This window comes from Natrix helvetica (genome assembly GCF_964273705.1).
Source record: "Natrix helvetica genome assembly, chromosome: 2".
Lineage (NCBI taxonomy): Eukaryota > Metazoa > Chordata > Lepidosauria > Squamata > Natricidae > Natrix > Natrix helvetica.
In genome coordinates this window covers 221,435,907-221,458,655 of record NC_138552.1, presented here as the reverse complement: position 1 = coordinate 221,458,655, position 22,749 = coordinate 221,435,907, and the positions used below count along the sequence as shown (strand labels likewise).

General features: G+C 37.6%; 1 protein-coding gene and 1 long non-coding RNA gene across 3 annotated transcripts in view; one reads left to right on the top strand and one right to left on the bottom strand.

Annotated features, from left to right (window-relative positions):
- The window catches only part of RYR2 (ryanodine receptor 2), a 325,381-nt gene that overhangs the window by 15,506 nt on the left and 287,126 nt on the right, over nucleotides 1-22,749 (bottom strand). Inside the window, exons 84-95 of the mRNA XM_081941599.1 lie at nucleotides 17,339-17,419; nucleotides 16,992-17,080; nucleotides 15,876-16,004; nucleotides 14,394-14,498; nucleotides 10,123-10,204; nucleotides 7,370-8,673; nucleotides 6,689-6,756; nucleotides 6,146-6,293; nucleotides 5,397-5,483; nucleotides 4,232-4,450; nucleotides 2,867-2,997; nucleotides 1,632-1,674 (exon numbers count right to left, since the gene is read on the bottom strand). Of these exons, the coding sequence (XP_081797725.1) occupies nucleotides 1,632-1,674; nucleotides 2,867-2,997; nucleotides 4,232-4,450; nucleotides 5,397-5,483; nucleotides 6,146-6,293; nucleotides 6,689-6,756; nucleotides 7,370-8,673; nucleotides 10,123-10,204; nucleotides 14,394-14,498; nucleotides 15,876-16,004; nucleotides 16,992-17,080; nucleotides 17,339-17,419 (2,486 nt within the window). The remainder of the gene's footprint in view (nucleotides 1-1,631; nucleotides 1,675-2,866; nucleotides 2,998-4,231; nucleotides 4,451-5,396; nucleotides 5,484-6,145; nucleotides 6,294-6,688; nucleotides 6,757-7,369; nucleotides 8,674-10,122; nucleotides 10,205-14,393; nucleotides 14,499-15,875; nucleotides 16,005-16,991; nucleotides 17,081-17,338; nucleotides 17,420-22,749) is intronic.
- LOC309386342 lies at nucleotides 200-22,703 on the top strand. 2 transcript variants are annotated; one of them, XR_014174401.1, is made up of 4 exons: nucleotides 200-318; nucleotides 8,959-8,996; nucleotides 17,307-17,388; nucleotides 22,043-22,703. It is a non-coding gene; the product is annotated as an uncharacterized lncRNA (long non-coding RNA). The 2 variants fall into 2 exon arrangements; XR_014174402.1 differs by having other exon boundaries at nucleotides 269-336.

Here is a 22,749-nt window from a genome sequence, read left to right as displayed (position 1 = left end):
TGTATATGTATATGTATATGTATATGTATATGTATATGTATATGTATATGTATATGTATATGTATATGTATAGTTATAGTTATATTTATATTTGTATTTTATCTGTTATTTGTTGTGTGGACTGTACACCGTCCCGAGTCCCTTTTTGGGAGAGGGGGCGGTTTCGAAATGCGAAGAATAAAAAAATAAGAAGTTGAGAAGCAATTTTAAGATTTAACTCAAGAAAATAAAGCTGCAGCGACAAGGGACAAAAAGAAAACTAGAGTGAAGACTATCAACTAGGAAGCCACTACAGGAGAGATGGCAGAGAACATTAAAGTGAGTCCATTTTTGAAGGTACAGAAAGATAGCTAATGTGTTCTCAGATAGTTAAATTAATTATATAATATATAGTTCCTCTTATATCAATAGGCATATTGCTTATGTTGTTGCTTTATAATTATTGCACATAAATAAAAACATTTTTAAAACCCTTTGTATTTAAATGTGGGATATTCTTTTCCCTATTGGATAGCCCAAGAGAGTGGGGAAGACATATCTTAGGACTTCTTCTGTTAGCAGAAGTGTGCAAGATAAAATATATTCTACAGGAGCTGGAAAATCTCTGGGAGAAGACTCATCTAGGTGTAGCATTAATATTATAGCGGGTTAAAAGTATCATACCTCTTTAAATCACAAACTGATGATGATTCTGAACATAAAAGTATTATCCACTTACTGAGCAAGCCTTGTTCTTGTGACTGAATGTATGTTGGTTTGAAGAGAGAATGAAGTCATACATAGAAGTTGTAGCTCCATCTATGCTGACTCATAAATAGAGCCAACTCAACTTTATTTTAATCTAAAACACTAGTGCATTGTTTTTAAAATGCAGAGTAATGTATACCTTATTTAACAACCACAATCCATTCCTTAAATCAGAAACAATAGTTGCTAAGTGAAAGAGAGAGAGGGAGAGAGAGGGAGGGAGGGATCACCATTTGTTGCACCTCATTTAGATAAAATTCTTTAACTTGCAGCTATATGTAGTGTTACTCTCATTCCAGTGTGCATTGTTGTAAGGCAAATTAAATTGGGCTGTAAGTGTGTGCATTGGTTGGAAAATGATTTTTAAATTATCATTTTATTTGCAAACATTTGCTAAATGAGATAACGATTAAACTCCGAGAGGCTGGTCAACGCTGACTCAAAAGTATATACTGTATGTGTGTGTGTATGTGTGTGTGTGTGTGTGTATGTATGTATGTATGTATGTATGTATGTATGTAGATAGATGATAGATAGATAGATAGATAGATAGATAGATAGATAGATAGATAGATAGATAGATAGATGGGGGGGGGAGAGAGAGAGATGATATAGATAGATATACATACACAATCAGCACTTTAACGGAGACTTAGTAATATTCACTGAGCAATGAACATATACCACAAGCTTCATGAACGGTGCACTCAGTTGGATGTAAAATTGAGTGAATGATCCCAATATAGTTACTCAACATGGATAAGAAATCTGATCATATGAACTCACAATTACAACCAATAATGGTAGAAAATAATGTAGGTCAGAAATTAGACCGTACTATTTAAAACTGAAACATATATTTCAACAATAATGAAGGACTTTACCTTTCTTTTCACAAACTTGTCCCAATAGTTATTAGGAAAAGACCTATAATTTGAAAGAAATTCTGTTTAAATATAAGTTATCATTCACATAAATAAACATCGTTTTTCTGAACTCCAAATTTACAGAGATCTTTCTTGGAGGTTCCAAGTTTTCCTCACCTGTAAAGGAACTTATGGAAGTTCTCACTGGAAAATAATGCTCAGTGGATCAGTCAGATAATCATTTAACAAATACAACTAATTCAATGCAAGTTCACTTTTTTCCTCCCTAAAGTTAAAGTGCCAAATTAAACTATTTCCTTTATATTTTTTAAATGTTTTATTTCTTAAATTGCAACTAAATGTCACTTTTCTCAAACATTGTCCAGTTATATGGGCTGATTGACTTATTGCACTACTATCAAAATTTTAATAAACTTATGAATTAATTTCAAATCTGAAATCTGATACCCACATGAAGTCCTCATTTTTTACAATTCTGGATAAATATTTTCTGTAGTAATGGCCATAATGAAATTGTATCTGCTTGGATGCAGAAATGTACTGGTAAACATTTGCTTGGTAAATGTTAAATATTATATTAAGCCATTAAGCTATGTGTAAAGGTAGATAATTTATTTTTAATCTATAACAATTGCACATGTATTTATTCATAAATTGGCTCTTTTATATCCAGATCAATGGGGAGACATAAAATGTTTTACAGGGAAATTTAAGAATAAATATATATTTAAGATTATACAAATTTCACAGCAGCTAGTAAAATATACAATTGTTAATTATGTAAAAGTGTACATTCTCAGAATATAAAGATAATGCATTAGACGACTAATTTTACAATTTTCTAAGCCAAGACTTGAACATAATTATTAAAGGTTGTGAGAAATCCAGAAAATAATTATTGTTGTTTATAAAATATTTTAAGGGATGGAATATAAAGATAATTTATTATTGCCATGCATTACCGTTTTTAATCTACATAATATCTACCTAGTGTGAATTTTTCCTGCCAGTTATACTAAGTGTATTCTTAAATGCATTCATGCAATAAGTATATTTCTTAGTGCTTGTTATTTTCAAAATAGGATTTCATACTGAAATATACCTAGGAGAGCTATAGCTGCCTCTACTTTTGCAATTTATGTGTCTCAGATGTATCCAATCACTACTTATTCCTGATAAAATTAAAAGTGACGTATATAAGCCATGGAGCCTCAAAAAAGATAAAGACTCACTGTGTATTGATAACAAGTCTGTCCCATTGTCCCTTAATATCATCCTCTGAAGGCTGTTCTGTAATATACAGCCCGTCAAATTCCAATTTCCTTGCAACTTCTTTTTCTCGCTTAAATATTACCAATGGAACCTGGAAATAGAAGTACAAAAAGTTGTTTAATTCACTTGGAGCAATTAGTTGTTAACCGTATCTGGATGCTGAGAAAAATGCAAAGAACTGATAAACTTACGTACTTCTCTAAAGTAAGCGCCATTGCTCCTACTCTTTGGAACATCCCCCTCCCCCGCCCCTCAGAGGTGAGGCAGGCCCTGACTCTCTCCTGACTTGCTTGGAGCCCACAGAGGAATACTAAGCCATTGGGTTACTTAGCATCTTGCAAGCCCTTCTTCTGCCTTTCGAACTTGAGTTTTAATTTCTCTACCCTTCCTTTAATTGCCTCTTAATATAATATTTACATACAGCTTTTATGTTTCACTTGCATTTTACTTAGTCACTTTGTGAGGGAAATAAATGTTTTCAGTATTTGATATATCAATCAATCAATAAAATAGTATTCACAAGGACTTTCTCCCAAAAAGATGATATAATCCAGTGAAGAGAGATTACAAGGGTGAGGAAAGAGAAGAATTTTAACTGATTCTCCTTTCCCACTGCAATCTCCTATTTCATTTTCCACACTACTTTAGAATGTCCTTTCCAGAAAATGTTTTAGAAGCTATAATGGACTATAGCAGGAACGGACAATTACCAGTAATCATTGCTTCTTCTTGCCAATTACAGGTATGCAACAGGTGCACAAAATTAACCATTCATTTTTCTAGTAAGTTCTTTCCAGCAAAAAGAATTACAGAATTCAGAATACAAAGTTTTGATTTGTTTGAATTCATATTGCTGACAAAACCTTTATTGTTACTTCTTCTGACAACAACCAATAAAATAAAATACACACACACATAAATGAGTTATCAGGGAGAGGGAGACAAAATAAGTCCAAGGGAACTATAGTCCAGTAAGCAGATAAGGGGTGAAATCCTCCATGTTTGGCCTGGTTCAGCCGAACTAGTAGGGACAATTGTCCCTGGTTCTGAGAACTGATAGTAAAAAAAAAAGTTTCCAAGGATCACGCAGCTCAACTGTGTTCTGTGCGATCGTTGGAAGCTTTTTTCCCCATTTTTAAAGCATTTTTTTCTTGCCTATTCGCCTGAACCAGCAGGAAAAAAAATGCTTTAAAAAGTGAAAAAGGTTGGCCACGCCCTCCCAGTCACATGACACCCTCCCTCCTCCAAGTCACGTCCACAGAACCTATGGCCAAAAAAAATTAGATTTCACCGCTGAAGCAGATATGACATCCTCGTTCTCTTACTTTCAGACAGTAATACCCAATGATGCAGAAAAAGGAAATGACAGTGTGTAAAATCGCTAATATGCGGAGGGTAGGTTCCATGTAGCCACTGCTTTCTTCAAGGACATAATGTACTGTGATGATTCTATGAGAAGGACTTTCTAGGCTGTTTAGCTTCATTTTCTCAGCAGTATTAAATACTTGTACTTCCTTTTCTTCTGTCACTGGAGATGTAGATACCTGTTGAAGAACAATTTGACAGAAATATCACATTTCTACAAGCTACACACAAAAGAAAAGGGCTAACGGGTGGAAACAGGATTATTCCAGAGGTAGATCATTGACATTTAACAGTAGGAAGCCTTGAGCTGAGATTCTGCCAGATCTCATCCCCTCAATTTCTTTCTCTGCTGGCATTTCTTATTTTCTTTAGTCAAATGCTATTCAATTTTTTACAAAAAATCCTCAATTTACAACGATTCAGTTAGTGACCATTCGAAGTTACAACAGCACTGAATAAAGTGACTTATGGCTGCTTTTCACGCTTACAACCACTGCAGCATTCCCATGGTCACGTGATCAAAATTCAACTGCTTGGCAACTGGCATGTATTTATGATGATTCCAGGGTCCCGGGGTCATCTGATTGTCTTTTGTGACCTTCTGACAAGCAAAGTCGATAGGGAGCCAGATTCACTTTACAACTATGTTACTAACATAACAACTACAGAGATTCACTTAACAACTGGGGCAAGAAAGGTCATAAAATGGGGTAAAACTCAGTTAACAACTGCCTTGCTTAGCAACAGAAATTTTGGACTCAAATTGTGGTTATACGTTGAGGACTACCTATATTTTCAAATTCGATCTTTAAACAGTATTCACAACTCTACAAAGCTTAACTATTTTTAATAGTGTTTTAGCTTCCATAAACATGCCCCCCAATCATTATATATGTTTATTGCTGCCTTATAAAATTATGGTATTGATTGCACTAATGATATTATAAAACTTAGTAAAACTTTGTTGATTTATAATCTTGGAATACGGAGAAATGATACAGAATAAATCCAATCACCTTTAAGGCACATTTATGCAGTAAATGCATATACTAAAAGCTGTCTACATAAGCAAGCCCTAAATTCAGGATATTATGTCAGTTTAAGTTTAAAGTATGAATGATTTACCTTGTAGAATAAAAGAATGAAATTAATGGCAAATGCAACAAATAAAGCCAGCATCCTCATATTGTAAAAATTCCGAGCAAAATAATTCTGAAAAAAGAAATAATTTTGAATCAGTTTTAGGTAATAGCTAAAGTACTGAATTAGAAATCAGGAAACTGAGTTCTAGTCCACTCTTAGACACAAAAGCTGGCTGGATGATTTTGGGCTAATCTCTCTATCTCAGCCAAACCACCTCACAGTGAAGTTATTATGAAGAAAATAGGAGGTAACCTGATGAATTGTATACAACAAAGACAGGACATAAATCTAACAAATAAATATGCTTAATAGCTAGTTACACTTAATATCTTTATCTTCTCTACATAACTTGCAGAATGCTATTCTAAATAATTACATAAGAAGTTTTCCACAATATTATGTGTATTTAATGTTTAAGGATTGCATCTGAACAGTGTGTATATTAAACAGTACCAAACTATACTAAAATGCAAATAAGACTGTAGAAATGAACAATACTTTCCCATCTACATATTTCATATAGATGTTTGATAATCTGCAATGAGGGAAAAAATACCCAGAAATGGTTTTGCATTCCCTCCCCAAAGAATTTTCTGTGAAAATAAATATTGTCTAGCTTTGGAATAGACATAAACATGAATTAAGCTGCAAATATCAAAATTTAAACAAATATGTATACAAAATGATGTACTATAAGGAATACTTGTCTATTTTAACTTTTAAACCCTTACAAGGACTTTCTGTTGATATGCAATAATTTTTTTCCAGAAGGCAGATTCTTGCAATTCTAGTTCACCATGCCTATGTTTGTGACGCTGCCTTGGTTTCTGCTTTCCCTTATCTTCTTTTTTTCTCTCTTCCTTTTCTCCATCTTCTCCCCTGTAGACACATATTTTCCAAAACTATAATATCAGTCATGTTTCTCAATTCAAATTTAATATCTCAATGAGGAAAGAATCAACTTGCACCATGGGGAGGAGAGGTCTTTTTTTCCAACGATGCAAGTATGCTAATAGTTGAACAAAGGCTATGGAAAATGTACAATATGTAAAGAACTCAGAAAATCTAATAACAATAACCATTTTGTAATAAAATTAAAATGGAAAAAATATTGTGTTAAAAAGTAAAAATATACTTCAAAACAAGAGTGGTATAATTCTAGGTTATAAACTCCTACATGGTGTTCTGCCTGATTCCCCAAGTACAATAAACAAAGTAAATATATACAAATGAATTGTTAATTTATACTGCAATACAAAAAGAATGGGACATACTCTGCTTTTTCATGTTCGAATTTAGTATCTTCTCTTTCATCTTTTTCATCTTCATTCATCTTCTGGTCCTTGAATAAATAAAAATAAACAAGACGGAAAACATTATGACAATGATCCGTTTTCAAATTATATGGCATAAAACAAACAAAAAAAGGATGTTGCTACTACAAAACCTTTAAAAATACACATACATTCTATGGCTCATGTAAAAATAATATAACCCATTTTCATTTGAAAATGATTCTTTCATTTTAAAATTGAATCCAATTTTTAAACCCTTACAGTCTTGAAAAAAAATTACCTAAAATTACCCATCTTAAAACAAGAAAAATGTTGTTTTTTAAATACCCATGTTTCCCTGAAAATAAGGCAGAGTCTTATTTTCTTTTGAGCCTCAAAATAAATGCTTGGCCTTATTTTCGGGGAGGTCTTATTATTTTTGAGGCGCAGGAGGCGGCGAATGTTATCATCTCATGGCTGCTGCTGTATTGAAATATTTTGGGAGGGCTTATTTTTGGGGGAGGGCTTATTTTAGCACATGCACTCAAAAGCTCGCTTGGGCTTAATATCCTGGGAGGTCTTATTTTCAGGGAAACAGAGTAGCTTTAATTAATTAAACCAGCTTTTTAAAAAGAAAAAAGAGAGTTAAACAAGACAGATAAATAAAAACGGTATTTGTACCTGTACTTTTTCTTGCACATCAGGTAAAGGGGATAAAGAAGGACTGCTCAACAAATCACTCAAGCCTGCATTTGGATTATGTGGAATTAGTTTATACTGTCCTCCTTCTCGTTTTAAATCTAAGCCAAAAATATCTGAGAGGAGGTCACTGTCTTCTGATAGAGCTTTGAGATCAGTCAGGTCTTCTGCAGGCAAAGCAGCTTCGGCTGGCTTCCTTTCTACTTCTTCTCCATCGCCACGGACCTCATCCTGAGTAGGATCAGGCATGTTAGCTAAAAGTTCGGCTACTTTAATTTTCTTGGCTCCTTCAACCAGACTCCCTCCAAGCAGCAAGCTGTACATTATTTGAAAGAAGCCTCTGAAGACACTCGATAAAAAATGCATGAAACCCATTAAAATGGTCCAGTAGGAAGAAAACAAAGCCATGACCATGTCCTTCATGGTCATTTTTTTCATCTTCTTCATTTGCTTCTTTATACTTTTCATGCTTAACATTTTCATCAGAGTCATTATGTTATGCCTGAGGGCTATTAATGCTGACGTGATGGTCACTAGAGAGAAGAACCCTATTCGGGGGTCTTGCTCTTCCAGCTTGTCGTTTTCATTTTCTTCTTTGTTCATAGACCGCTCGTTCAGATCTGATTCCGAGATCTGAGCAGCCAATTGCATTTCAAAGATGGTATCTTCACAAAAATTAACAAAAAGTTCCATTTTTTCCTTCTCCCCACCTTCGTTTACCACATCGAAAATAAACTGCCTCTTTGACTCTTTAACCTGAGGTTTCTCCCACTGCGTCCGACTTGATTCACTGATCTCAAAGTAAACTCGTTCAATGCGCTTTGCGCTGCCCATTATTTCTATGCGTCCTAAAAAGGGCTGGAAGTAGTTGAGAACACTGTTTGCCAACTCAAGGAAAGTTTGGAGTCGCGTATCATGGGGCATGTGCTCTGACAGGTTTGTCAGCAAAACAGCAACGTTGAAGCCAATGTCTTTAGCTGGCTCATGAAATCGTTTCACAAATTCCTCATAGTCCAAAGTTTCGTTCTCATCTGTTTCAGCACAAGAGAGCAGAAACTCAGTTTCCGATTGAGTATAATGTTTGTGGCTCTCCATTGCTTTGTGGAAATCTCTCTTGGAAATAATGCCCTTACCATCTGGATCATATTCTTTGAATGCATCAGAGAAAGTTAAATCCTTCAGTTTTAGAAACATATCAAAAAATTTTAGAATCATTTCTACATTGTTGAACGATTCCACCAGCATGTCAACCATTTGCTTGCCGATTGTTCCATTCACAACATTACCTAAATGTGGGAAAGTGTGTCAATAATCTTACTGACTGACTGATTTACTTTAAATTGTCTAAGTAACACAAAGAAATGTTATAAACATTGAAATTATACTACAAATCTGAGCACAGCCATACTGTATTTCTAAATAATATTTAGAAATATTTAGTTAATATTTAGAATTGACCAAACATGAAGTAGCCTGTGTTTTTATTTCAAGCTTAAAAGAAAAGTATTTAATAATTGTATTACATTGCATTTCAACTATTGATGCTCCCATTTCCCTGTTCTGAATTACAGAGTGCATATCAAGGTTGATGGGCTATCAGGAGCTGTTGGTGAGTGGAAGTGGTCACAGCTGGTGGTCAGTCAGACACGAATGCTGAGAATCAGAGATTACCCATGTTTCTGTACAAACTTTGTGGTTATATCTTTATACAAACATACTCTCACAAAGAAATACCCAGGAAAAGGAAAGGTTTATCATGATCCTATCAGCATTGGTTCCAAGGAATTGGAATTTGTTGTTTAAGTTCATTATAATTTTTGTAGGTTAAAGGAGCACAGTTCAAAAAAAGGCAAATGATTTGTGTGGACACTTATCCATGTGTGCATGCTCACCAACTACACTAGTAGGATCCAATTTTTTGGCTGATGGAGGGAATTACACTTTAGGGCAGACTGAAGGTTTCAGGGGTCGCATATGATACGCAGATTACAATTAGAGATAAGCTTTTATGAATTCAAGTATCACTATTCCTTTATCCCAAGAAAAGCCTTTTAAAGAAAGCTTTTCCCTTTGAAATGAAGGAAAACTTAATTGGATCACTCAAGATCAGCATTAATAAAGGGACTAAACTGGTAGCCCACTGAAGAATCAAAAGCAGGGTAAATTAAGTGGATCCAAAATTGTGGTCAGCACATTCCTGAGTATTCTACTTTATAATCTGTCACCAGCAAAACAATCAGTAGATATAACCCAATTCCCTTCTGTCTATACAGTACTAAGGTTACAACAATAAGCTCTGTAGATCTATCTGACTATTATTTTGCAAATAGATCTGTCTGCCAGAGAGGAATTGTTTCATACTATTTAACATCCTTCCCCACCCTTAATTAATATCTAGAAAGATGTAAATGTGTTTCATTTTTATGTACCTCACTAAAATCAGAAAATGTTATTATTTTTTTAATCGATTACCAGAGTTTGAATTTTTCCACAGTAATTTATACAAATTGACAGGCTGAATACTCTCTCAGCCAACTTGCTGATATTAATCATGCTTTTGCATTTCATTAATTGACACTACAGTAGGCAGCAAAATGTAACCTCTTTCTTCCCTCTTGTGAGCCTAATAAATGTGCATTTTTAAGATATATTTTGCACTTGGAAGAAACACCTCATAGGTGCAATTTGAAAAATAACTTAATGAAATGTGTTTAAAATTATAATTTTAAAGTTACCTTCCAACATAGATAGCAGCATGACCACCATATCTTTCTGAAGGTCCATTAATTCTTTCAGTAATTCAATTTGACTAGAATCCTGTCGATATAAATATAAGATACCCATAAATCTTTTTTTATGCTGCAAGGAGATAAAAGTCTTATTCCTGCCTTGCTATAACTTATAAGAAAAGAGGAGGACATGGATTTTCAAACATTCCTTTAGGAATAATTCATGTGAAATTATTTACATTAATTTCTTCAAAGACTCTACATCCTGAATCACCCATAGAACAAACTTTCACAAAAAAGTGACAAATATCAAGAAGTCTACCAGCTTTAAACCCAGTAAAGCCTATCTTTCTGAATCCTTCCAGGAGTTTTGATGTGTCTAGTTCTGCAGTTGTTTTCAAGAGTTCATTAGGTTATACATTTCTCCCACTAACATCTAGCAACCTAGAATCAAGGAGAAATTTCCTAACAGTGAGAGCTGTGGAATGGCTTGCCTTCAGAAATTGTGGGTGCTCTAGAACTGGAGGTTTTTAAGAAGAGACTGTGCAGCTACGTGTCTGGAATAGTATAGGGTCTCCTGCTTATGCAGGGCGATGGACTAGAAGACCTTCAAGGTCCCTTCCATCTAAGTTATTCTTTATTTCTGTTATTTTTTAAAGCGCTACTAGAAATGAGTATTGAACTATTTGTTCTTCTCCTTTGGTATAAATCAAATTTCATTCATGTCCAAGATGGTTCCGCCCCAGACGCCTGATGAAACCTGATAGGTTCCAGACGGAGCTTGGGCCATTTCCTGTAGCCCTGACCCGCACCCGGATGGAGGACCTAGTGGCTGCATGGAACAGTGCGGCCACCGGGGCCTTGGACCAGGTTGCGCCTTTGCGGCCTCTCTTGCGGCAGCGAACCACCCAGGCCCCTTGGTTTACCGAGGAGCTGAGGGTGATGAAGTGCCGCAAGAGACGCCTAGAGAGCAGATGGAGATCGTCACGCTCTGAATCTGACCGATCACAGATAAGAGCCCATTTACGGACTTACCTTGTGGCGTTAAGAGTGGCCAAGCGTCAGTATTGTACCACTCTTATTGCATCCGCAGATAACTGCCCTGCCGCCCTGTTTGGGGTAACCCACTCCCTCCTTCAACAGAGGCCGCGGGAAGCCCCTTTGCAGGGTAGAGCAGAGGAATTTGGGGAGTATCTGCAGGACAAAATCGCTCAGATTCGAAGCGAGTTGGTTCCCACTAGTGGTCTAGAGGGGACGTCGGAGGTGGGTCTTGAGGTTCCACTATGGGAGGAGTTTGACTCTGTTACTTCCGATGATATGGACAGGTTGCGTAGGCGACTGCGAGCCACCACATGTTTACTGGACCCGTGTCCCTCCTGGCTTGTACTGGCATCCTGGAAGGTCACACGAGGCTGGCTCCAGGAGTTAGTCAACGCTTCTTTGAGTGAGGGGTTCTTGCCGGCCGTCCTGAAAGAGGCGGTGGTGAGGCCCCTCCTCAAGAAGCCTTCCCTGGACCCAGCTTTGTTAGCCAACTACCGTCCCGTCTCCAACCTTTGCTTTCTGGCGAAGGTTGTAGAGAGTGTGGTGGCACAACAGTTTCCACGCCACTTGGAGGAAACTGATTATCTGGACCCGCGCCAGTCCGGTTTCCGGCCCGGCCACAGCACGGAGACGGCATTGGTCGCATTGGTGGATGATCTCTGGAGGGCCAGAGATGGGGGTTGCTCCTCCATCCTGGTCCTATTAGACCTCTCGGTGGCTTTTGATACCATCGACCATGGTATCCTATTGCATCGACTGGAGGGGCTGGGGGTGAGGGGCACCATTCTGCGGTGGTTCTCCTCCTACCTCTCTGGCCGAGTGCAATTTGTATTGGCAGGGGGGCAGAGGTCGACCTCGAGGCCGCTCACTTGTGGGGTGCCACAAGGGTAGGTCCTCTTGCCTCTCCTGTTCAATGCATATATGAAGCCGCTGGGCGAGATCATTCGTGGGTTCGGGGTAGATTACCATCTGTACGCGGATGATACCCAGCTGTACATATCTACCCCAAACCATCCCAACAATGCCGTCAAAGTGATGTCCCGGTGTCTGGAAGCCGTACGGATCTGGATGGGAAGTAACAGACTCAAGCTCAACCCGTCCAAGACTGAGTGGCTGTGGCTACCGGCACCCCGGTTCAACCAGCTGACTCCATCACTGGCCATTGGGGTGAACATCTGGCCCCCGTGAATCGGGTACGCAATTTGGGCATCCTCCTACATGCCTGGCTGTCAATGAACGACCATGTGATAGCCGTGGCAAGGGGGGCGTTTCACCAGGTTCACCTGGTGCGCCAATTGCGTCCCCTATTGGACCGGAATGCCCTTCGCACAGTCACCCATGCGCTTGTGATGTCCCGGCTAGACTACTGTAATGCTCTCTACATGGGGCTCCCCTTGAGATGCACCCGAAGACTGCAGTTGGTTCAGAATGCGGCCACGCGGGCAGTTTCGGGAGTCGTTAAATACTCCCACGTAACACCTCTCTTGCGCGGGCTGCACTGGCTACCTGTAGTTTTTCGGGTGCGTTTCAAGGTGCTGATTATCATCTTCAAAGCGCTCCATGGCACAGGACCTAGTTATTTGCGGGATCATATCCTGCCCCACACATCCCTTCGGCCGATCCGCTCACACAGAGAGGGACTCCTCTGGGTGCCGTCCACTAGGCTGTGCCAGCGGGCGACGCCCAGGGGAAGGGCCTTCTCTGTGATGGGCCCGACCCTCTGGAATGACCTTCCCCCTGATATTAGAACAACCACAGACCTCCGCTCCTTCCGCCAGAAGCTCAAAACCCACCTGTTTAATCTAGCTGGCCTGGCCTAATTCCAGCTCTCCCACCTCAGTCTGTATTTTTAAATTTCACGGGTTGGTCTTAAGGCTAAGTTTTAATTTTTATAAATTTGTACAGGGGTCTAAAGTTTAATCCGATTTTAATTATATTTATTATTGTTTGTATGGTTTTAATTTGGTACCTGTACACCGCCCCGAGTCCCTCCGGGGAGAGGGGGTGGTCTAGAAATCAAAATAAATAAATAAATAAATAAATAAATTACCCTTAGCATAATACAATCCAGTTGCCCACTCTGTTTTAACAATCAGGTCCAAAGAGAGTACTAATTCATGGTGCTACCGTGTTTCCCCGAAAATACGACAGGGTCTTATTTTCTTTTTACTTACAAAATATGGCCTTGGGCTTATTATAGGGGAGGGCTTATTGTTTTGGGGTTGCCGGGCGGCTGCTCCCTTGCGAACTGGCTCCCAAAGAGCCGGGCACAGCCTCAGGGGCGAAGCAGCCATGAGGTGACCAAACTCACGAGCAACTGCCCCCTCTCCAGCCGGGCAGAGCACCATTCACTGACCTACGGGATATCCCTAAGGCGCCAAGCCACGTGGCGCTCTGCCCGCTCCCCAGCTCTCGCGGCTTGGCACATACGGGATACCCCCTAGGTCAGTGCAGGAGCTCTGCCTGGCTGGAGAAGGGGGTTGCGCGAGTGCCTGTTCTGCCCCCAGCAGGCATGCCTCCTAGCCTCAACATGTCCAGGCCCAGCTCTCCCTGCATCAGCCACCGTTGCCGTGGGGCTCTGAGCATAACATCTTCTCCGGTTCCAAACTCCCAAACTCGGCTGGCAAGCCTTCCAGCAGTGGCCGCTCTAGGAGTGCACTCTGTGGTTGTGGGCTGGCTGCTGGAAGACTCTCTGTCCGGAAGACTCTCTTACCGAGAGTTCCAGCAGCCAGCCTACAACCATAGAGCGCACTCCTAGAGCGGTCGCTGCTGGAAGACTCGGCAGCTGAGTTTGGGAGTTTGGAACCGGAGAAGACGTTATGCTCGGAGTGTGGCGGTGGTGGCTGCAGGGAGAGCTGGGCCCGGACATGTTGAGGCAAGGGAGCAGCCGCCCGGCAACTCCCCCCTCCAGCCAGGCAGAACGCCACTCCCCAACCTAGCGGTATTCCAAAGTCGCCAAGCAATGTAAGTGCCTTTCTCCCCACCCCGGCTCCTGCAGGTTGGCGCCTTCAGGATGCTGCTATGTCGGTAAGTGGTGCTCTGCCTGGCCGGAGGGGGGGGTTGTCCAGGGGATTTATTTTCGGGGGTGGGCTTATATTTTTGCCCACGCGAAAAATGTGGCAAAGTTTCAGGACAGGTTGGATTTTCGGGAAAACACGGTACTGAGAGGCCATTAATGAACAAACATTCATTACTTTAAACAGGAGTAACCAATTGAATTAAACATCATTCTGTACCTGAGAGAGCTTCATCTGCATATGGGCAAAGACATGAAGAAAACCAACCACAGCATCCCAAAGCCTGCTGTGTGCAAGACTCTGTTGATTACCTGTACATGGACCCTGAAAAAAAAACATGACAACCTCAAAGAATAAAGAGTATACAACAAAAAAATCACTAGGAATCAGGTGGAATATCAATGTAATGAGTTATTATTGTGAATATGAATCTAATGTAAATTTATCTTCTGCCATTGCAACATGTATCTTCTGTTATTACAAAGCAGCAATCAAGCCAAATAATAACACGTTATACAATATTTAGTTGTTTTTCATTTATTATATATTTCTAAATTCAAATCAAGGCCGTACGGATATTCTGTGAAAGTCAGCCTTTCCAGTCACCTAAACAGGAAGGGCAACTTCAATCTGGCATTTACCCAACCAAATAAAAAGCCATTATATTATGCAGATGGGTTCATTTACATGTGAAGTATACAGATGTATTTGTCCATTTATATCTAGTCAGAAATAAGCACTACATTAAAGCAACTGTTAAATTTATGTGAGGGACAAAAAAGTATGTAATCATTGTACTAACGATCTAAGTCAAATCAAATAAAAAATGTATTATGGTCAAAGACCAACACAAAGTGGTTTCCAAATAAAATGGCACTGGTTTTAAATTTTGTATTTCCCAAAATCACTAAATCTTAAAGAATGTCATAAAGCACACATACGTGCGCGCGCACACAAACGAATATACAGAGTCAATATTAATAAAATAAAAGATCACAATCCTCTTTGATTTTTAAAGATGTAAGCATCAGGGGGACAAATTGGTTTTGTCCTTACTCTATTCACCATGTCCATATAGCCATTATAATTAGTTTTAGATCTTTGGGAGTCAAAATCCTCTACCAGGAATGGAACCCTATATAATTAAATTGTATAAAACTCAATGACTTAAAAATTCAGTATTAATTTTAATGACTGTGTGTACCTGATGAGTCCCAATAAGGATAAAAGCAGTTGTAGTCTGCTTCCGGGTGGATGCATAAAACCATAGGATACATAGTGCAAATGGTCACTCTAGGATGGTACACATAGAATGTTAGTATGAGTGACTGACATAAAATCTCTCCCTCTCTCTAATCTGAGACCTTAACCAAAGACGGTGTATACTACTTAACAATTTGAAGAAATTCTAGCAGCTAGATAACTCACTTAAATTACTTAATTAGAACTCGTAATGTCAATGAGTTATCTGCCTGGTAGAATTACTTCAAACTGTTAAGTGGTATACATGTTTTTGGTGCATTTTAATTAGAGACTATTTTCATATTGCTCACTTTGTAGAAATTAGGAGGTCACCACTTGCATACCAGAACTTTCTCCTCTTCATTTGCTGACAAACATGTTATTCCCAATTTATTTATTCAACTCTTTTAGAGGTCCATGACAGGGTCATGAAATGACACGGGGAAGCAATTTATTTACCTGAATATATTCTGTAAGAGTATTGAAGACCTGCTTTGCAACTTGAATTGCTTTAGAGAAATTACGCTGTCCTTGTTCATCAATAACTTCCTTTCCAGAATAATACCAATAGAAATCACTAATTGATTCCTAAAAATGGAAATAGAAAAAGATAAAGTATGTGGCTTCACTATTTATTCAAAAAATATGCTTCTGGAAAATTTGTTTATAAATTCTCCAAAACTGTGAGACAGATTAATATTAGGGAAAATATATTCTGTAAAGATCCCATCAGCCTTAGAAATTCAAATAAGGTCCACATGAATCTTTACACGTAGGAATCATGAAAACTCAGATTGAAACTTCAACTTTCATTTGATTTTCCTGCTGTTACGTTCTTTCCTTATCTGGTGTATGTAGGAGAATACAGAAAGCAAAAAGGGGTAAGGGAAGATGGGAACGAACAAATTTTGTACAAACATGGGAGGAGACTGGATGACTGTTGGAAAGAATTTTGCAAAGGGTGTCACCAATGTAGCTAAGGCAATTAAACCTTTTTTTTCCTTTTACTGTTTTCTTGTTTCCGTATTTCTATTGTATCTTAGAAGGATAAAGGAGAGGAAGTAGGCATTATCAATCTTGCTTTTTGATATAAAATATTCCAGTGTGGAAAAATATACATAACAGTGTTACAAATTAGCAAAATATAATAATAGTGGTGTGTGTGTGTGTGCACGCACGCAGGCACGCACGCACACACACAAACACATGGGAAGATAAATAGTTTTTCATTTTTTTAGTTTTACTTTTTTGATCCAATTTCAAATTCGGGTTGTTAAGGAATAATTCTAACGAAAATTTTAAATCATGCTTATGTACAGTTTTTCTAATACTGTACGTATATTCTTGCTTTGTAGAGGCAAACTCACTTAGAAAATTTAGAAAAATATGGATGCTTATGTATTACATAACTATTCTCCAGATCCCACAGGTTTGAGCATTAATTAAAATGTGAAACCCAATAAATTTCTCTGCATTACAACTTCAAAACCTACTAATTAATACCCATACATTTATTCTGATTATTGCAAAAATAACATAAACTTTAATGAAACCTTACAGTGAGTGATATTTTACCTGAACTCTCAATAAATAATCCACAGTTGATATGATAATGTTGACAGTTGTATTATTACCAGTCTGAGTTCTCAAGTAATTCTGAAAACCTTGGAGAATAGAATGAGATGGAGTTAATCTCAAACTTCTTGAAAATTATCTATATCATAACATGCTTACTTGTACATATTTAACTTTTTCAATATATTAATTATACCTACCAAACTTATTATTTGGTTTACAAAATTAAGTTTCCATCATTATTTTGGTATTTTTAAGTTTTGGTAAACTTAATTTTGGTAAAATTAAGTTTCCATCATTATTTTGGTATTTTAGAGCATTGGATGCAATAGAGGAGGAGAACAAACCTGAATTATGACCTTCACAAAGCAACTGAAGGAACCGGAAGAGGTCACAAGTAAATTCATCATCCTGCATCACCTTTTCTCCTGTGGAAAAGTCAATCCCAATAAGTATCATAACAAGATGCCAAGTAACATTAGAACATCACATGTAGCACTTGTTGCTTTAAGAATTATAGACATAATTACATCTTGTAACATTTTCCCAGAATCAGTTCCATAGTGTTCTTATTTGGAAGTAGGTATGTTCATTCATTATGAGAAAAAAAATAAAATTTGAAAACACATCTCCCAAAAATGTAGCAACGTGGGCTTGGCAACATTTTAGAAATTATCTCTCATTTTAATTTTGAATTTGTGAATATGTAATATTGGGAACCTAATGTTTAGATACAGGTAAAATGAGTGACATAAGGATGTAATCTATAGATAACTACTGGAATAAGGAAGAGCTATTGTAATCGAACTAAATTAAGCTTATTGAAAATTTGCTTAGTTCTAAAATGCTTATTCAGGAGAAAGTTACTGAAGCCAATGAAATAAAGTGATATATTTCTAATTAAGTTCCTATTCATGAAAAATAAGAATGTAACTGAATACTGATTTCAGAGTAAGGCATTACCCTGAAATCAGTATTCAGTTACATTCTTTGTAATTGTTTCACTATTTCAAAAAGGATAGAGTGCTCATAGTCACTCATGCCTTAGTCATCTCCTGAATGGATTACTGCAACCAATTCTACACGAAGTTGCGTTTGAAGAGTATTCAGAAACTTCAGCTGGTATAAAATATGGCAGCCCAAGCAATTACAGGTGCCAGTTGTTCACCATGTGTGACACTTCTATTCCACAAGCTGCAATGTTTCTCTGCCTAATTCAAGGTGCAGAGAAGACTGTTAAAGGCCTTCATGCCTTGGGGCTGGGTTATTTAAGGACCATACAGTATCTCCCCCATGGTATCTACCCATCCTATTAGATCTGCAGAAGAGACATGCAGCCTTTTTTGCTGTGGCACCCAACCTCTGGAACATTAGTCTCCCAGGAATCAGACTTGCCCCAACAATGCTAGGCTTTGAAAACCGAGCTTTGTCATTGAGCTTGGAGTCCTGATAGCAAGACTGAGGTTATGCCATGGCTTGCTTGAGCATCTGTGAGTCTTCTCAACTCATTTTGTCTCAAAATGACACAATTTTTTTTTGTCATTTTATTCTTTAATTAGTCTTCTTTAATTAAAGAATAAAAACAACAAAAAGCAACCAGAATTAAAAACAAGGAGTTTTTCCCCGAATGCCTTCACTCTGCTAAACAACTAATTCCCACAATACTGTCAAATTATTTACTAAGACTGTATTACTATTATTCTTCTAATCCTTCCTAGTACCTCTCTCTTCCCACTTACGACTATAACCATGTTTCTTGTATCTTTACAATTTATATCGTTTTATTTGTTTCCTAGTACAATTTGATTGCTTATTAGTAACCAATGACTATCATCAAGTGTTGTTTCTTATGATTCTTGATGAATGTATTCTATTTTATTTTTCTTTATTTACACTGAGAGCATGTGCACCAAAGACAAATTCCTTGTGTGTCACATTTGGCCAATAAAGAATTCTATTCTATTCTATTTAGAAAATAGCATCTCTTTAATTCAGTGGCATGGCGGCCTAGTAATGAAGACGCTCACCTCCCACTTGGAAGGTTTGAGAGTTCAATCCTAGATAGCAGCAGATGCTTCTCTTCTAAGGCGCAAAGAAAAAATATCTGCTGCGAACTCTGCATAGCATCAGGAAGGACATCTGGCCAGTAAACGCTCAGCTCCATCCAGTCACCCTGACTTTACCCCAAATTAAGGGATTACAATGTCATAAAAAGGAGAGGTTTTTTAATTCTTCATTGTAAGCTGTCCAGAGTCATTTAAACAAGATGGGTAAGCCTATAAATTTACTAAATAAATAAATAGATAAATAGGTTGGCCTATGTAAAAAAAATCCTCTTGTGTATTGTGTGGTGTGCAATGGTAATGGCTATATATTCAGAAAAAGTCTGAACACAGAGACTTAAGTAAAAGTGAGTACAGTAAAAACTTTTTAACACAATACAGTTTAGTTAAAATATTGCCTGTGCCCATGCTACTATTCAATGGCATAATTACACATACAGATGTTTGTTTCTGTCATGGACCATTTGAGATGGGAATATATTTTTCAAGAAGTAATGTATGGTAGAAAAAAATGATGAGTGTTGTGGTAGGTGTTGCAGTTCTTGAAAGTGCTTAAATGGCAGTTTATGAATTATCTCTCCTTCCTAAGGCAAAAGGAATTCCCTGGAAATATTTCTTTCCATTTCTTTTGTTGCGCAGATTCTGTATACAGAACTTTTGGGTTTAATACATATACCAAAAGCCATTCCATCCTAACCATTCTCTTCTATACTGCTGATTATTTTTTCCAAGTGGTTCCTTACATTTGTTTAAAGCACCTACTTACTTGCAATTATAAATAATGAAAAACTGGTAATCATATGCATATTTCATATTATATATAATAAGAGGAGAAAATCTTTTGTGAACAAAAAAGAGAAGGTATTTATCATGTTGCCTAAATGCCAATCAAGTAATTTATGATATTCCAGAAATGCCCTAGAACAGTGATGGCTAACCTTTTTGCCATCATGTGCCAAAAGTGGGGAGAGCACAGGGGGTCTGTGTAGGCATGCCCATAACCATAATTCTATGTGCATGACACACACACACACACGTGCATGTGCGCGCAACCTCCACTCTACCCCCACTTTTGGTGCGCGATGAACCAGTTTTTCACCCTTCCCAGGCTCTAGAGGCTTTCTAGGATCCTGGGGATGACAAAAACAGCTCCCCCTCCCCAGAGGCTTCAGGTGGCTTTCCTGATGCCTCCAGAGGGTGAAAAACAGCCTAACTGGCAAACAGTTTGCGTTTTCGGTCGTTTTCCACCCTCCGGAGGCTTTAGGGAAGTCTCTAGAGGGCGAAAATTGCCCAAAAATGAAGGTCAAAGTCAGCTGACAGGGCATGTGCCCTAACAAATCGCTCTATATGCCACATGTGGCACATGTGCCATAGGTTTACTATCACAGCCCTAAAGAATGGAACATATTTCTGAATTGCCCTAGGCCTAAATAAAACCTTCTAAGCAGAGACTTGGAATTTGTCTATTTTTTGTGCACTTCAGTGCCATCACTCTTCTTCTATTTCATTTGTGCCTATTATAAAAATGTTTAAGAACGGGCAAGTAAAATAATTCAATTTCATGTGCAAATATGTTGAGCATGGGTTATACCCTCACAGATGGTTCTGTTGCCACTATAAATGCATTCTAAATTGCAGAAACATCTTTTCCAGAAACAGCCTGCAGCCTTTAATACTTTTGGTGTATAACTATTACTGAATTACCAACAAATATATTTTATCATTCAATGTGTCTTTATTTGAGTGTTTTCTCAATACCAGCCACATCAGAAAGTGTCATATTCTTGTCAGTACCCTCACATATTCTTAAACAGTGCATAATGTTGTGGGAATCTACTGTCAATAATTGAGTGGTGACAGAATATTTCTTACATGGCTTTTCCTTGGGATATCATTGATGCTTTGGGACTAAGCCATCTTTTCAAGGAATGGGAAAGACTAATAGTAGAAAGCCATATTATGAGTAAAACTGGCTCTTTCCAGCTTAGGCTGAAATAACAACAAATAAGCAATTCCACCTAAATGGAATGTGTAGTCTGTTTCATGAGTCAAAGTATTTCTTGTATTAATTATATAATTAATTACAATTATGAGTCATGTCAAGTTACTTTATGCTTTACATTTAAAACTTTATCTTTGGTATCTTTGTGACAAAGTTCAGTATAATCCAGATTATGTAAAACAAGGAAAGAAAACATCAGAAAGATAACTTTTAAACTGAAAGGAGAGGAAAAGGTGCACTTTCAAGCTTATCATGATCTATGGAAACATTATTTAAATTGTAAGGAGGAAATGAAAATGTAAGAAATTAATGTAAATCGATTTATACCTTTGGTTTTGAACCTTTTTCCATTAATAACCATAACAAGTAAAACATAACACATAAAAAACCGCAACATTGAATACATCACAAAAACAAATCAGATACATATCTGGTAAAGAACTGTCAATGTTTTACCAGTGGGGGGTCCAGCATTAAGAACATGAAGCTTGGTCACAATGAGTGAGGATCAGAATAAAGAAACTGTTGGTACAATGAACAATAAAAAAGGGCACAACCAATAATAAATCCTGAATCAGTTAAAAGGCCTATATTTAAGATTGTCTGAAATACTTATTTTATCACCTAAAAGGGGGAAAAAATCCAGTTTTAAATAGACAAGGTTTATATAACCCCTTCAAAAAATCAGTAAGATGTAGTCTATTCCATTGCTTTGGTGTTTTAAATATCTCTCTAAAATGGTATCTCTGGAATCTTCAGAGTTTCCATTTTAAGAAAAGGTTTGTGCATTTTGCAATAATCAATGGTTTATCTGGCGGCAATTATTATTATTATTATTATTATTACTGATCACACACATTTCAGATCCTACCAGGGTGGTTTACAAAAATGTCAATTATTAATACTAGAAATAATAATCAGGACAAAAGTAAACATTTTTCTTCTTTCTCTCTCCCTCCCTCTCTCTCTCTCTGTCCCCCTTCAAGAATCATTACCATGGAACAGTTGAAAGTAAGGACCCTATTTGAGGAGAGGAAGCAGTCCAATGGATTAAACTGATCTTCGTATCCCTTATTTGTTTGCCTTGGAGCTCATTATTACTATTAATCAATGCTTTCCAAATCTGGGTAAATTATTCCAAATTGGGTACAAATAGTTTTTCTTTGAGTAAAAACACACAAACTGATTGCTCAATCATAGGAGGGCATCTAAATTCACTTAAAGTATTTTACCTACATTGGGCAAAAAAGGACTTTCTGATAATGGTTTTGGATAATGAAGGAAATGGTTTTGGAAGTACAACCATAATTATCAGCCAATATGTGATAATAGACTGTGTTATAAGCACTATTTCTGTATTTGCATCCCATATCCTCTTTCCAATGTTGAAGCATTTAAAGCAATGAGGAAAACTATTCCTGCAAAAATCATCATGTCTTTTAAAATTGTACTTCTCAGTTAAAAATATTGTGTATGTGTGTGCACATACACAGTCACACCCTTTCAAGTCAGTGTTGACTCGCGGCAACTTCCTAACAATTCCCTGCAGTTTCTTGGCAGGATTTCAGAAGGTATTTGCCATTGCTACCTTCCTAGGGCTGAGAGAGAATCACTGGCCTAATGTCATCCAGCTGGCTTCAAGTTTAAAGTGGGAGCAGAATTTAGTCTTCCAGTTCCTTCTATGATGCTTTAA